General features: G+C 45.2%; 1 protein-coding gene across 1 annotated transcript in view; it reads right to left on the bottom strand.

The window, feature by feature from the left end:
* The window catches only part of SLC7A9 (solute carrier family 7 member 9), a 34,380-nt gene extending 21,001 nt beyond the window's left edge, over positions 1–13,379 (bottom strand). The window contains exons 1-3 of the mRNA XM_060253943.1: positions 13,272–13,379; positions 4,089–4,236; positions 1,935–2,177 (exon numbers count right to left, since the gene is read on the bottom strand). Of these exons, the coding sequence (XP_060109926.1) occupies positions 1,935–2,177; positions 4,089–4,236; positions 13,272–13,379 (499 nt within the window). The remainder of the gene's footprint in view (positions 1–1,934; positions 2,178–4,088; positions 4,237–13,271) is intronic.
* Between the last annotated feature and the right edge of the window lie 3,481 nt (positions 13,380–16,860).

The raw sequence follows: 16,860 nt of genomic DNA, 5'->3' as shown, positions 1-16,860 counted from the left end.
TGTTTATTGCTTATGAGAGGGGGCACAGCTCAGTGGTAGAGTATCAGCTTGGCATGCGGAAAGTCCCAGGTTCAATCCCCGGCATTTCCAGTTTAAAGAACGAAGTAGTAGATGATGTGAAAGACTTCTACCTTGGAAGGCCTCTGTCAGTTTGAGTAGATAATATTGACTGTGATGGACTGATTCAGGGTCTGATTCAGTACAAGGCAGCTTCATGTGTCTGTGTGGCTCCTGGCAAGGTTTATGACTGATCAGACCAATTGCAATGGCTGCAACAAACAAAAACTCACCGAAATAAACAATATTTTCAAATGATAATAAGGTATCTTATTCTGATATTCTAGGTACCATTTTATATACAAAGTGAAATTTTCAATATGTGCAGCTATATCAGTCCATGAATAATAGCTTCCGCGATCCTGTGTCGTACTGTCTCTTTAAACAGAAAAAGACTTCAAAATTTATTCCTCATTTGTTGCTTTTGAAATTGTCCACCGTTTCCTTGTTTATGGTCCCAAAGGCTCCAAAACAGCAGGAAAGAAACAGTAGGTGCACAGGAAATAAAAATGAATTATACAGACAGATTAGTGAAGAGATTGTGTTGATCCTCTATATAAGACTGTATACTGTGGCTTGGTGAAAGGAATTTGTTGAGAGAGGCGGAGCGAACGAAGGTTGCATAACTGCCATAAAAGTCTAGATTTGGTGAGTACTCTCATTCTTTCCTGGAGTTCATCTCTCCCCCGTTCTAAGCTTGTGCATTGTGTGGTTTCTGGGTGCAAATGTCCAAGACAGTGCATGGAGATGTGTATTGCAACCCACACTGTGAGACAAACAGGAACACACATCCCCATTTAAACACACGCATCAGGAATAGACAGCACACCAAATTTATGGGGACCCAAGATTCCATAATTCCCCTCTCCTCTGTTTTATCCTTATAACCCCCACAACCCTGTAAAGTAGATGAGGTTGGGAGTGTGTGACCAGCCTAAGGTCAACCAGCAAGCTTCCATAGCAGACTGAGGATTCAGACTTGGGTCTTCCAAATCCTAGTCTTGACGCTTTAACCATTACACCACACTGGTTCTCACTGAATACTTTGCATCCATTCCTGATGCGCTTAGTGACATGGATGATGATGAAGAAGAAGAGATTGGATTTATACCCCACCCTTCACTACCCAAAGGAGTCTCAGAGCGGCTTACAATCTCCTTTCCCTTCCCCTCCTCACAACAGACACCCTGTGAGGTAGTTGGAGTTTAGAGAGCTCTCACAGAAGCTGCCCTTTCAAGGACAACTCTACAAGAGCTATTGCTGACCCAAGGCCATTCCAGCAGCTGCAAGTGGAGGAGTGGGGTATCAAACCCGGTTCTCCCAGATAAGAGTCTGCACACTTAACCACTACACCAAACTGGCTCTCTCCATCATCATCTGAGTGTTGTCACTCTACCAAGAGGGGGATCCATGAGCCAGCGCAGTGTAGTGTTTGAGTGGCAGACTCTAATCTGGAGAACAGTGGATTGGATTTCCTACTTCTCCACATGAAGCCTGTGGATGACCTTGGGCCAGTCACAGTTTCTCTCAGACCTCTTTCAGCCCCACCTGCCTCACAAGGTGCCCATTATGGGGAGAGAAAGGGAAGGCAATTGTAAACCACTTTGAGACCCTTGGAAATAGAGAAAAGCAGGGTATAAAATCCTACTCTTATCATTATTTTTCTTTTTGTCAGCAGGTTTTCCTTACTGCATGAGGGAGTCAGCATACAGCCAACTTGCATCACCCAGGCTGGTGTCATGCTGACCCAAAGTCTTGCTTAGGCACCAAATCAGCCTCATTCACCTGCAGGTTTTGCAGTTGTCTCCAGAAAACACAGCTTGTTAATAGCCGTGCTTCAGCTCTTTCTTATTGCTATACAAAACCCAAATACTCACAAATGGCAGCGACTGCCAAACACTTGACGACTGCTATGGGAGGGTCACATCCTGGATAAAATGGAGCCGATGCATACTTGGCGAAGCTGAGGCAAATAATGGCAAAGGAACTGGGCTTCGTGACAATGAAAGCGGTCCAGGAAAACAAATAGGCCGGTATGGGGCCAAAAGCTTCCATAAGGTAAGGGTATTCTCCTCCTGATTTTGTTATCATGGTGCCAAGTTCAGCAAAGCACAACGCCCCTGAGGAAAGAAGAAGTGAAAAAGGCCTTTGAACCGCAGCCTGTTGACCTTCAACGCATCTGACAGTGAGGTCCGAAGCTTATGCTACAATGCTTTCATTGGCTGTTAAGTTGCCACAACACTTCTGTTGTTTTGGCTGCAGGCAGGCAATCACAGATGCTTCTCAGCATTTTGAGCTGTCTTATCTAAAGCCCTAATTGTAATGTGCACCAGAATTTAATGGTGCCCCCTAAAGCAACCCCCTTGCCTCAGTTTCCAATTAAATGCTAGATTTATTGGGAGAGATGGAATGAGTTGACTCCAGTTAGAAAGAGTAATAGCTGTGAGGAAACCATATTTACCCCACCATTCAGGGGGGTAAAGAATTTGAGAATGGATCTAGCAACACAGGAGCAGAAAGGAAAATGTAATTTGCATGGCTCCATTAGCACCTGCAAAAGCACATTCTGGAGTAACACACCATAATTTCAGTAATTTTAATAAAATACCAATGTGCATATGGAGCAACAGTTTCCATGATTTGCTTTTGAAAGTGTATCGGAAAAAATAAAATTGCTTTCATTTGGGGCAAGTAGACAACGAGGAGCAATTTCAGGGCTTTGCTTGCATGTGGAAATCTTCCATGGGAATCCAAGCCCTTGGAATTATTAGGAAAATAGTTTTCTCCTGTGTGATTGCGGTTATCCAATTTGTGAGTGCTGCTGTAGTTGGAGCAGCACCTATTGGACAGTGTCTATACCATCAGCATTTGTCAATGGGTACATTCACCCAAGCTAAATAACACACTTTGCAACTGGATTCTTATTGTGTAAGAACAGCAAAATCCACTGGCAACCAGTTGCCATGTGAAAGCACCCAATTACTACCCTAGGTTCAGGGGGTAGCAATAAAATAAAAGGCAGTTGAAAAAAGAAAATATTTGGGCCAGTTCTCATAATTATTTGCATTATTATAATCTACCTTTCTCACTCAAACTCAAGGTGGATTACAAAAGCGAGCCAATACAATCAATAGGATGGGACATTCAATAAACATTGAAATAGGATTTGGGTTGTAGATCCAACCAGAAATCTGAAAAAAAGAACTGAACCAAAACATAAATGTTAACATGACACATTAAAAGATCCTACTAGGATCCAACTTACAGCAAACTATACAGAGTAGTACAGACAACAATCTCTAATAATTTGTCCAAGAAACTGCACCATTTTATACAGTGCTTCCCTATTGCCTGCATAGGAAAGTCCTCTTGAATAATCCAGTTTGGCATAGTTTGCAGAAAGCCAGGAGAGTGGGAACCTTCCTGACCTCTTCAGGCAGGCCATTCCACAAGGTGTTGGCCACAACAGAGAAGGCATGTGTTTGGGCAGCTGTTGGTTTTGTCCATTGGCAGACTGGCACTTGCAAAAGGCCATGCTTGAATGAGTGAAGCTGTCATGGCAGAGAATAGGGGGATAAACAGTCTTGCAGATATGAGGCCATGAAGGGCTGCGTATGCGACAGCCAATGCTTTAAATTGAACGCAGTAACTGATGGGCAGCCAGTGGAGTGACTGTAGAATGGGAGTAATATGTATGCTCAGGGCTTTCTTTGTAGCAGGAACTTCTTTGCATATTACGCCATAGACCCCTGATGTAGCCAATCCTCCAAGAGCTTGCAGGGCTCTTCTTACAGGACCTACTGTAAGCTCCAGGAGGATTGGCTACATCAGGGGTGTGTGTCAGTCTACAAAAAATATCCTAACTATATGTGACCAGTGATTTTTTCCTGTTTTTTCTCACTGTTCACAACATAGTACTTTCGAAGCAAATACTGAAATCAGCAAGTAATCAGCTATAACACAAAATGATACAGTGCAAGAAACTTGTTTTACTTAAAAAGAAAAGAAGGAAAACACTAGAAAACATTTACCTAACATAGCCAGAATTCCACAGGCTGCCCATATGACTAAGCAAGGCCCAACGGCTCCAACATTTCCCAGCACGGACTTGGGAGAAATAAAGATTCCTGAACCTATCACAGTCCCAACAATGACACAGGTTCCACTGATCAAACCCACCTTGGAAAGGAAAGAGAGGTAAATTAATTCCACAGCAGTGTGAATATGCTAATATTTTATAAGCAATAGAATAAGGGAGCAACAAAACAAAACACATGCAAACATCAGCCCAAGGACTACCCTGGGCTCATAGAGGCAGGTGATAAGTACCATTGGGCAAAGGCAGCTGTGATACATTGGCAACCTACCTACCTTCCTTCCTTCCCTACAGAGCTGCCATAAATCAGTTGTGATTTGATTGCAAAAAAACAAATATGCATACTTCATACATCTGGTCAGGGGTGGCTCTTTCACACATATTGTGTGGCTCTCAAAGCCCTCACCACCCTGTTGGCTGGTGGGTTGGAGAATGCATTTAAAGTTGCTTTCTTTTCCCCTCCCCCATTTTCCTTCCTTCTGGAGGAACATTGGGAGAGATGGTGGCTCAGTGGTAGAGCATCTGCTTGGTAAGCAGAAGGTCCCAGGTTCAATCCAAGGCATCTCCAACTAAAAAGGTCCAGGCAAATAGGTGTGAAAAACCTCAGCTTGAGACCCTGGAGAGCCACTGCCAGTCTGAGTAGACAATACTGACTTGATGAACCAAGGTCCTGATTCAGTATAAGGTAGCTTCATATGTTCATATATGTTCATATGATACAACTCCTGTTCTACCTTTCTATGAACCTTCCAGGTAGAATCATAGAGTTGGAAGGTACCTCCAGGGTCATCTAGTCCAACCCCCTGCATAATGCAGGAAACTCACAAACACCTCCCCCTAAATTCAAAGGATCTTAATTGCTGTCAGATGGCCATCTAGCCTCTATTGTATTTGTAAATGTTTTAAATCGAATTGTATGAATCACTATGCTGTGAGCCGCCCTGAGACACTTCGGTGAGAAGGGCGGGATATAAGTCCACTAAATAAATAAATAAATAAATAAATATTTAAAAACCTACAAGGAAGGAGAGCCCACCACCTCCCGAGGAAGTCTGTTCCACTGAGGAACTGCTCTAACGGTCAGGAAGTTCTTGCTAATGTTGAGCCAGAAACTCTTTTGATTTAATTTCAACCCGTTGGTTCTGGTCCTACCTTCTGGGGCCACAGAAAACAATTCCACAGCTAAAAGTTCTACCAAGGTCTAAAAGTTCTACCAAGGCCATACTCAAAGTTCCATCTGGTTCTGTCCCAGGAGTGCCAGCTTTGGGTTGGGAAGTAACTGGAGCTTTTGGGGGTGGATTTCAGGGAGCATGGGGTTTGGAGAGGGACTTCAATGGGGTATAATACCATAGAATCCACCCTCCAAGCAGCCATTTTCTCCACAAGAATTGATCTTGGTCATCTGGAGATCAACAGTAATAACAGGAAGAGGTTGGCAACCCTATAAAGCAATACTGTTAGCCACAAGGAGGTCCAATGTGCAACTCATAGAGTTGGAAGGTACCTGCCCCGGTGATGCTTCTTGCTGCACACTCCCTTCCTGCCCCGGTGATGCTTCTTGCTGCACACTCCCTTCTAGTGGCAGGAATGGTTTAGCAAAAGTGACTGAAGATTTGTTTGAGATGAGATTAAATGTTGGGTCATACTCTTCAGTCAATAGAGTTCCACACAGAAATCTATGGAATGTGGGTCTCACAGCGAGACTGTTCATTATGCACTCTGCCCTGAGGAGGAGGCAGTTATCTGTTTAAGCAGGAAGAAATACTTGAAAGACATGTTTGAGATGTTGTATAAAGCAGAGGCTCTTTGCTGATGGAAAAATGTGGTCAAAGCTGCTTCCCCCCCCCTTTATTTTTTACATCACTGCTCATTGTACCACCATCACCACTCCGTTCAGCTCTCTCAGACAACCAGAGATAAACACATCTCTTTTTTTATTTAACCACACATTTGACACAAAGCTGTAAGATCCAGCCTATTTCTGTGCCACTTTTTCTACTAACATTTTTTTTTGCTTCTATGATGGTTCTTAAGGTGATTTTACAGCATACAATTTTAAAACTGTTTTTAAATAACTGTTACATATAACAGCATATAATTTTGAGGAAGGAAGGTTGCCAATGCAAGCACAGACAATGAACCTCAAGAGATAAGCACATGGTTCCTTTTTGCAGTCTTCTGAAGAGAAGGAGGATAACATACATTTGCTGGATCAAATCAAGGTCCATCTTGTCCATGATCCCATTTTCAACTGCAGGTGACTCTTAAAGTTCTCAGGTAAGGGTTTAGCTCCTTTGTAAGGAAGGTGTCCCTAACGGGCAAAAAGGCTGCTTCAAGCCATATTGCTAGGATCACACACAGATGCTTGTCCAACCTATTTTCAAACTGATGTCCCTTTGAATTTTTGCATCTGGTAGGTACTTTTGGCAAGGATAACCAGCACTTTCCAAGATGGGTAAGGAACATGCAGTAATAAACTGTACTTGACATGAATGGGTCTTTGTAGTCAGTGCCAAGAAAACCTACTTGACGTTCTAATTATAAGCCCTGAAAATGGGTACAGCAATGAAGATGCCAAAGAGGACCCTTGGGCTGAGCTTTTTCTCGCCATTAACGGGTAAGAGTAATGCGAATCACCCAACTTGTGAAACATTAACAAGACATTCCAAGGAGCCAAGGGATTGTGTTTGGACTTCACAGCACTTCATGATTCCTGTCACTTTTGGAAACCGACATTCTACTAATTAACTCAGGTGCAAACATTCCTGGGTCACTTTGCTTGCTTGTGCAACTGAAACAAGGACCTGTCAACTACAGTTGACAGGGCTGCACCTTCGCCTCTCCTGTGAAGTAGAATTCCTCCTGGAAGAACAGGGTTGAAGTTTTAAGGCCCTACCAAACTAATTGGGGCTCACCTCTAATAAACCGTGGTTAGGATCGAGGCGCTAACTCCCACTTTTTCTGAGATGAAAACATTTTTTCCACCTGTGATGTACATAGAGTTGCCAACCTCCAGGTTGTAACAATCAAGAGAGATTCACAGTATGCAAGTTACAACCATAGGCAAAAAGCTGTGAGTATGAATAACTAATCAACTGTATATACTTAAGGAGCCATATTTATTGTAATTTACAACTATATATGTCTTTTTTCTTCATGGTGTAATGAATAACAGCAGTTTCCAACTCCCTGGGAAAATCATCAAACGAGCATTATGTTATTTGAAGCTTGAAGCACTTTATTCAAACTTTATTGGATCAGCACAAGCACTTTTGCTCCAAGGAGTTGGAAACTGCTGTTATTCATCACACCAACAGGGCTGACACGTGGAGGTACAGGAGGTAGGCGGCCACCTAGGGTGCCACCTCATTGCAGGAGTGTGGGCAGGTGCCCCCTCCCTGTCCCCACTTGTGCTGACCCTGACTGCTGCATTCTTTCTTCACTCCGATTGCTCGGAGCGAAGAAAGAACAAGGCGGCCCCTGGTCAGCTCCCTCTGAAGCAGGAAGCAGGCTGGGCAGCGGGCAAGCTGTGTGCTGTCACGATGATGTCACTTCTGGTGATGTCATCACTTCACGTACACTATTGGAGTTAAGGGGGGGGCAAGGGGTTCTGCCTGGGGTGGCAGAACCCCTAGCGCCGGGACTGCACACCAAGAAGAAAAAGAGATATAATATGCACTTTATTCAGTAGAAGCTATTAATTGTATTCCTCCTATGTTTTTGATAAGTGTATGGTTGTAAATTATAATATATATGGCTCCTTAAATAGCCAATACCATGCATGTAATTCTAGCAGGAGCTCCTTTGCATAGTAGGCCACACACCCCTGATGTAGCCAATCCTCCAAGAGCATACAGGGCTCTTTTTTGTTAGAGGATCAGGGGTGTGTGGCCTAATATGCAAAGGAGCTCCTGCTAGAATTCCTCCCCTGGACAATACAGTTGATTAGTTATGCATATTCATACCTTTTTGCCTATGCTTGTAACCTCCAGGTGGTAGCTGGAGATCTCCTGGGATTACAACTGATACCCTGGAGACAGAGGCCAGATCACCTGGAGAAAATGGCCGCTTTGGAAGGTGGACTGCATGGCATTATACCCCACTGAAGTCCCTTCCCTCCTCAAATCCTGCCCTTTTCATGCTCCATCCCCTAAATCTCCAGGTATTTCCCACATTAGAGCTGGCAACTTCAAATATACACGACATGCCACTGATTTCAGTGGGCTTCGCTTTGAAATGTGGGTCTTGCAGGTAACAAAGTATGCAGGCCTACAAATACAGAAGGAAAGGAAATGGCAGGCCCAAGCAGAACCACAGTTCAGTGGTGTTCTTGCAGGTGTCTACTGCCTACTTACAGATATGCATCTCCCCTTTGTTCTTTTATTCTCCATGGCAAATGCACCTGTAGCACAAAACAGGCTGTGACGGAACCGGCCCGATTCTGCCTTCAGACCCAGTCCCATCAACTTCCTCTTGAGTCGCCAACTCCTGGAGGGAGCTATTTCTCCTCCTGCCCCTTGGGCTCGCTGCCACCACCTGCTCAGTCTAGGGGTTCAGATTGAGAGGAACAGGACTCCCAATCCCCCTCTCCAGCTATGAGGCCAGGCCTCAAGGTCCTCTGCCACCCTGCACTTGGGTTTCACAGAGACCTCAGCACTTCTTTGGGGCACACCTGGAGGATTGGCACCTTATCCAACTGCATGCCTTCCCCCTTCCCCGGGGCCCCCTTTATAAAGCAGCGTGGTCTAAACGGTCGGGAATCTATGTGGTACAGAGATTGACTGCCAGCATTCCAAACAGTAAAAATATTTAATTAAAAGAAAAAGGAAAGAAAAGAGAAACAAAACAAAAACAGTTGCATATAAAAAGTTAGCACAGCACAGCACCCGCACAGCAAACAGCATGACAAAGGAAAGGTGTTATAAACGCATCCTACTGTCCCTGGTCTAAACTTGCCCCGCCTTGGGGATGACTTACTTGGTCTGACTGCCTGGGGGCCTCACAGGCAGGAGCCCCCATGCTCACCACATGCTCCCTGGAGCGCCAGTTGCAAAACTGCCTTCTCTTCCTGCTAACTCCAATCCCAAGAACAAAAGAACTTCCTGCCTCTCTAGGAGACTTTCCCCCTAGCGTTGTTGGTTTGGCTCTGGAAGGGAGGGGGGGTTTGGAGGGAGGCTAGGCCAAAGCCTGCTTAGGAGTTTAATGATCCCTCACAATGAAGCACCAACATTGACTAAGATGGCGTTTCTCCACACGTCCCCCTCCTTAAATTCTGAGCCGGAGGGGTTGCCTCCTACAGAGGTGACCCCGTAGCAGAATCCAACCAAACAAGGAGACACCCGTTAACCCAAACAGAACATTTACCAAGATTAGGCATTTTCCCAGCAATACACAAAGTCCCACACCCTAGGTGTCCATGTCCTTTCTGGACAAAAAGATGCATTGCTACCTTCAGAAGGAATGTCCAGTCTTTAAGATGTACTCCTCCATCTCCCAGGACCACCTCTGGAGTTTGGTGCTCTCCCTCAGTTGCTGCTGTTGCTGGGATGAGTGGTCCATCAAAGAAGGAAATTCCTGGCCCCACATATGGGGTTGGAAACTGCCCAGTTCCCACACAGTTGCTTCTTCTTTATCCCTCATTGGTGGAATGTTCCCTCTGACCTCCCAGAAAACCACCTCTGGGGCTCCAAACAATTGCTGTCCCAGCTTCTTTTTGTCTCCTTCCTTCCTACCTATATGCAACACCATGGACCTCGCAGAGAATGGCTGTGGTATATTCACCTGCACCACTTTAACTGCCTTTCCCGTCTTCTCCATAGCCACCACATAAGTAGCATCGTCCAGGTCATCCACAATCATATGGGGTCCCTCCCATTCCACTTTCCGTTCACCAGTATGAAGTGGCAGGAAAGCCATCACCCTATCCCCTGTCTCAGCTTCTGAGAACTCCACTTTCTGGTCCCTTGCCACCTCACACAGTGGTTCCAGCCTACGGTCACTTTGAACCTCAGACAGGAACATTCCTGGCTCCCCCAGACTTTCTATCATCTGTTCCTTCAAGCCACCCCTAGTCCCACTGTTCCCAGGAACTTCAGCAAGGGTTTGGCTTGGGTTCTCAGTCCCCTCGGTTGGTTTTTCAGCACTACCCAACTGACCCCCCTCCTGCCTGGAAGGTCCCACAGCTTCCCAGGACTCCTGTCTGCCCTGCTTCAAGACAACCTGTTCTGAGAGCGTCTCGGATGATCCCACTTCCTGATCCACAGCTACTTGGTGAACCGGTTCCAACCTAAGGTCACCCAGGACCCCCTTCTGGAACCGCTCCCGTTCCCCCAAGCCTTCAGCTATGTGCTCCTCTGAGCCCACATTAGCCTTGCTGCTCTCAGAACCTCCTGTGAAATCTCCACTCTCCTCCTCTGTCTCTTCAGGATGCACATCCTTTACACTAGACAGGTTCCCTTCCTCGCTAGGAACATCTACAGCCTCTTGCTGCACTTGAGGAAAGCTACACCCCTCTTCCCCTTGGGAACACCCTCCTCCAGGGCTTGAGACAGGCTGGTCCTCCCCCTCCTGGGTGACTGCCCTCTCTTCGTCCTCAGTAACCTGGGCTATTTCCCCCTCCCTGGTTGGTGGTGAGGTGGCTTCCCTAAAGTTGCCTTCCTCCTCCCACTTTCCTCTGAGGGTTTGGCTGCGGGTTACAGCATTGATAGAGTACTGGCCAACCAACAAATCCCGGCCCAATAACACTGGAACTATCTGTTCCTTCATTACCCCAAATTCAGAATAGGATTTACATTCTTGTGGAGCTAACCCCCTGAACTGCTTTTGGGAGTGGTCTGCCCCCAGTTTAAACCTTTTAAATACAGTGGCTTTATAGGCTGCGAAAGTTATCCCCCCATCTTCCATAGGCATGCTGTAATAGATGGCTGAAAGTTCTCCAGTCAGAATGCTACAGAGGTAAGACATATAGTCTTCCTCTGCAATCCCCCACTGTTTGGCTGCCTTCTCAAAGTTGGAGAGGTATATGGAGGGGTCTTCTCCCTCTTTGTACACTACAAAGTCTTTGGGGGTGACTTTGATCTTTTTGCTTTGTTCAGCTTCCAGATGTAGCACCTCAAGCTCATGGCGACGTTGCTCTTCCTGCTCCCGTCTGCGGATCTCAGCTCATCTTTCCTCCTTCTCTCTTTCCTCCTGTCTGCGGATCTCAGCTCTCTCTCTTTCCTCCCGTCTGCGGATCTCATCCCTCTCTCTTTCACTCTCTCTTTCCTCCCCTCTGCGCTCTCGGTCCGCCTCGATACGCATTCTCTCCAGTTCCAACTGTAGCCGCAAGATTGCTTCTGACTGGGTGGGGGGCACTTCTGCAGGTGCCCCTGCATGCTGATGATGCTCCAACAGGAGGTCTTTCATATCTGCTACAGTCATGTTGTCACACTCCAGCTTTTGCTTTGCGCACTCTTCCTGGAGCTGTGGCTCTGTCATCTTCAGGATTTCCAGTCTCTTAGCACGCTCCATCCTAACTAGCTAAACTTTCCCTATTCCAGTTGACCCGAAAATAAAACAAAACCTCTGTTGCTTCTTCTGGGTGCTTGCACGTATCAAAAAAAACAAAAATGCCTGGCCAATCAAGTTCTCTGTTTGTTCTTATCCCACCGCTGCCGCCAAATGTGACGAAACCGGCCCGATTCTGCCTTCAGACCCGGTCCCGTCAGCCTCCTATTGAGTCGCCAACTCCTGGAGGGAGCTATTTCTCCTCCTGCCCCTTGGGCTCGCTGCCACCACCTGCTCAGTCTAGGGGTTCAGATTGAGAGGAACAGGACTCCCAATCCCCCTCTCCAGCTATGAGGCCAGGCCTCAAGGTCCTCTGCCACCCTGTACTTGGGTTTCACAGAGACCTCAGCACTTCTTTGGGGCACACCTGGAGGATTGGCACCTTATCCAACTGCATGCCTTCCCCCTTCCCCGGGGCCCCCTTCATAAAGCAGCGTGGTCTAAAGCGGTTTGGGGATCTATGTGGTACAGAGATTGACTGCCAGCATTCCAAACAGTAAAAATATTTAATTAAAAGAGAAAAAGGAAAGAAAAGAGAAACAAAACAAAAACAGTTGCATATAAAAAGTTAGCACAGCACAGCACCCGCACAGCAAACAGCATGGCAAAGGAAAGGTGTTATAAACGCATCCTACTGTCCCTGGTCTAAACTTGCCCCGCCTTGGGGATGACTTACTTGGTCTGACTGCCTGGGGGCCTCACAGGCAGGAGCCCCCATGCTCACCACATGCTCCCTGGAGCGCCAGTTGCAAAACTGCCTTCTTTTCCTGCTAACTCCAATCCCAAGAACAAAAGAACTTCCTGCCTCTCTAGGAGACTTTCCCCCTAGCGTTGTTGGTTTGGCTCTGGAAGGGAGGGGGGGTTTGGAGGGAGGCTAGGCCAAAGCCTGCTTAGGAGTTTAATGATCCCTCACAATGAAGCACCAACATTGACTAAGATGGCGTTTCTCCACACAGGCATTGGCTCTAAGCTGGATTTTTAAAAAGATTGCAAGAACAAATGTCTCCGTAAACAGCAAAGAACCTCTCTGCCTTCTGTAATGTGGACCAGTTGATAGATTGCCACTGAAACAGGCATAGAACCTTTCCTCTCAAGGTACAGGCAGGTATGCATGTACTGTCACAGGTACTGTGAAAAACGCCGCGACTCAGTTCATTTGGGTGCAAAACCACATATGTGGTTGGATCCTACCAGCTTTTCTGTTCTGTCTTGCCCAATTCCCATCCCTAATAAAGTTCTCATCCCAAATGGGTTTGACCAGTGCAGATCTCAAGACCCCCAGCCTAGCATTTTCAGGTTGGTAAAAGAGGACCCCCCTCCCCCACCAGCCCCCAATTTTCACCAGCTAGAAACCTGGTCAGGTCATAAGAACATAAGAGAAGCTATGTTGGATCAGGCCAATGGCCCATCCAGTCCAACACTCTGTGTCACACAGTGGCCAAAAAAACAAGTGCCATCAGGGGGTCCATCAGTGGAGCCAGGACACTAGAAGCCCTCCCACTGTTATCCCACTCAAGTACCAAGAACCAAATACACATAGTGTAACAACATTCAGCTTTGAAAACAGTCTTGCCTCTTTCTGCAGCTTCATGGATTTGGATTTCTTGCTCTTGATAGATGACCCATCCTCAGTTCTTTGGTCTGAGCTCCATTTTCTGCTTCTTATGCTTCCTTCATCCATTTTGCCTTAATATTGCCAAACCCTGCAACCAGCATCAAGTACATTGTGATTTATAAATACTTAAACAGAATTGTGATTCATAAATGCTGAAGTACAATTGGCTGGATTCCCTGCCATGTATCCAAAAGGGATCTTTCTACTCCTGGGAGATGGTTTCCTGCTGATAGAAGGAGTGCTCCCAGAAGATGCCTTTCCATGAGTTGAAGGTCATCATTGGATACAATCCCACAGTTTGGAACCAATCCAATATTAACCCATTAGATGAAAGAGACAAACCAACCGAACAAAACTGGGTTTCAGTTTTCCAAAATGTTAATGAGTATGTGCAATAGAGTTACATAGTTAACACAAAACAGTCTTCAGCTTGGATAAATGCATGGATAGGAAAGACTGCATAGCAGCCCCATGTAAGCCAATCTTTGCTTTCAGGAGCGAATGAATGAATGGCTTTCTGGAGGAAAAACAGGGTCTAGGTGTAAATGAGTAAATGTGTGCACTGAACTTTTCCTCTGTAAAAGCTGCTTCTGCAACTGCCAGTTAGATGTGTGGCCAATCTGTTCAGCTAAACTTCAACTTTGGTGCTCATTTGTAGTCAAATTATAGGGGCCTTGGCACCTCCAGATACACGTGAAAACCCAAGAAAAAATGCTGTGAATGTATTTAAATTCTAAGTCATCAATAAGCAAACCTATTAACTCAACTGCTAGAAGCCAGCAATCAACATATCAATTTTTTGTTTAATAAAACAGGCTGGTCAATAGTCCGTGCTGTCTCCTTTCTCTTCTCAATTTTCACAAATTATACAAAGTCTTGACTGATATCTTCATAGTCAAGTCCTTTACAAAACATACCACTTTTTTTGGAGGGGGGAGCTTGAGGAAACTTTAGCCACTTCAGTTTATTATAAAGATCTTCCATTTGCTAAAAAAAATAAATTGCACATTTGCATATAGCCTTATCTACTGGTACTTGCATTTTAAAAACAGAATATTTAACAAAACAATTGTTCTCCAAGGTGAATTGATTTGAATCAAGGTGAATTAGATCAGCAATTTAAATAACAATTTAAAGCACCAAGAAAAAAGTTTAACCTAAATTCATGATTTAAATCAAAAACATATACTTATTATTTAGATATTACTTCATTAAAAGTTATTGCTATAACCATAAGCAAATTGAAGAGCCATTATATAGCCTCTGATACACTGAAAAGTTTTATACTTCAATAATTTTACTGTTTTGTTTTTTTAGTTTACAAAATATATCTGCCCGTATTAGGGCCAACAAAGTGGCTAACAAAATAAAAACATACATAATAAAATACACTTTAAAAACCATTAAAACCCAACAAAAACATTAAAATTCTAAAAACCAAGCTAAATTGCTGGGGGGGGGGCAAACTGAGGCTTGGGATCCACATGGCTCTTTCACACATATTGTGCGGCTCTCAGAGCCCTCACCACCCCATTAGCCAGCTTGGAGAAGGCATTTCTCTTTCTAAATCACTTCTCCAGTACAGTACAAGCTGGCCAGCAGCTTGGAGAATACAAGCTTGGAGAATGCAGACCGTTTGGCTTGGATACAGACTCCAAAGTTAAACTCCCCAATCAGCTGTAAATGTAGTCAGTCATGAGTCATCTGCACCAGCCCAGAATAATTCTGTTGGGAGGATTCCCTCTTGTCTTTCATTCAGCTGTCCAAGCCGAGAGCCCCATCACCATTTTGGTGATCTGCATGTAGGGCAGAATCCTGAGAGAGCATGTGTGGGGCTATCCACACAGGATTCAGAGAAGCGCTAGCCCAGCATTCTTCTGTATATGCTGTTGTGATCCATAAGTTTCTGACCACTGATCACCCTTGGGAGAATGGAGTGATGTCTCTGAGCCTAACCTATTGTAAATGAGGTATGAGCGATGCATGGGGTGCAAGGTGGAATGGTGGTTAAAATTAGAACTGGGAAGACGCAGGTTCAAACCCCGCCTGCCCTCCCCCCCCCCCCCCCCCAGCAAGAAGCGCACTCTCTCTGCCAGTCCAGTCACTCTTTCTGCCGAACCTACTTCACAAAGTTGTCATGAAGGGTACAAAGAAGCCAATGATAAGAGGCAGAGCTTTTGTTGTAGAAAAAGCCCAGCGGGAACTCATTTGCATATTAGGCCACACCCACAGCTGGAACTGTGTTCCTGCTCAAAAAAAGCCCTGAAAAGAGGTATAGTGGAATGTACTGAACATAATTATGCCGATACCTATGCTTGCTATATGAACACCGGGCAGCACATATTCAGCCTAAGGCAAGCACTTTCAAGTTCCGCTGATTGCAATGGGAGAGAGATGTACACAGGGCTTTTTTGTAGAAAAAGCCCAGAAACTCATTTGCATATTAGGCCATACCCCCTGATGCCAAGCTAGCCAGAACTGCGTTCCTGTGTGTTCCTGCTTTAAAAAAGTCCTGGATGTACATAATTTCAGAAATCTTTAATGACAACATTGCAACCTGACAACAACATTGCAAACCCTCAGCCTTGAGGCCACTTTGCAAGCTTTGGGCAGAGGCAGAATCAGAACCAGAGACGTCCCCATTCGCCTCTTCAGTCTCTCAGTCACTACTTTACAGTCGCTTTCTAGAAAGATTGTAAGAATTTGTGCTATTAAGCATGAAATGTTATTCACACCACTACTATGACTGTGCCATGCTCTTTGCAGCAATGCAGCACGCATTCCTTAGTTTGCTTGACCTTCTGGCCTCCTTTTTATAGTAACATCCGCCACCCCTACCCCATCCTGCCCTCTTTCTGCTTCCAGCTCTCTCTGTGCATGTATGATGTTCCCACTGAGGATAACACTTGGGAAGGATTTTCACATGCGCCACTTTACAGTGCTTTTTCAACCCTTCTCCCACTGCAGGGCGTGCATGTGTGAAAAACAGAAAAGGCAGATGTGTAGGTGCGAATATCGGGTCTGTGGTGTGAGAAAAACAAAGGCGGCTATTAAAGACTGAAGGATCAGATTCTGAAGCAGAAAGGGAAACAGAAAGGCAATGTTTGATGTGGTCGGACAGGATTTCTGCCTCAGCAGAGCCCTGTGCAATACATTCATTTAAAATTGTGTTTCAGCTTTTCCAGAGCTTTGTAATGTATGATTTGGCTCTTAATGCATCTGATTAAGTCATCTCTGGTTCATGACACACTACACAACAATACGTTTATGAGCCTTCCAGGTGGCATCAAGACTTTTTATCGTTTTGACCACAAAATCTTCAGAAATTCAGAAGACACAGCGTCCTAAAATTTTCATGCAGGTGTTGAAGATGATGGGCCGCCTAGTGTTAATGCATATTTAAAGGTAAAGGTAGTCCCCTGTGCAAGCACCAGTTAAATCCCAGAAAGTTCAATGGGACAGTTTGCCAAAGAAGTAGACATACGACTGCAGCCTTAGATCGAACTTTTGGACTGTATGTTAATTCCACAAGACCAAGTTCTATGTT

Source organism: Heteronotia binoei, chromosome 14, assembly GCF_032191835.1.
Source record: "Heteronotia binoei isolate CCM8104 ecotype False Entrance Well chromosome 14, APGP_CSIRO_Hbin_v1, whole genome shotgun sequence".
Lineage (NCBI taxonomy): Eukaryota > Metazoa > Chordata > Lepidosauria > Squamata > Gekkonidae > Heteronotia > Heteronotia binoei.
Note: the sequence above shows the minus strand (reverse complement) of the source record. Positions and strands in the feature narration are given on the sequence as shown.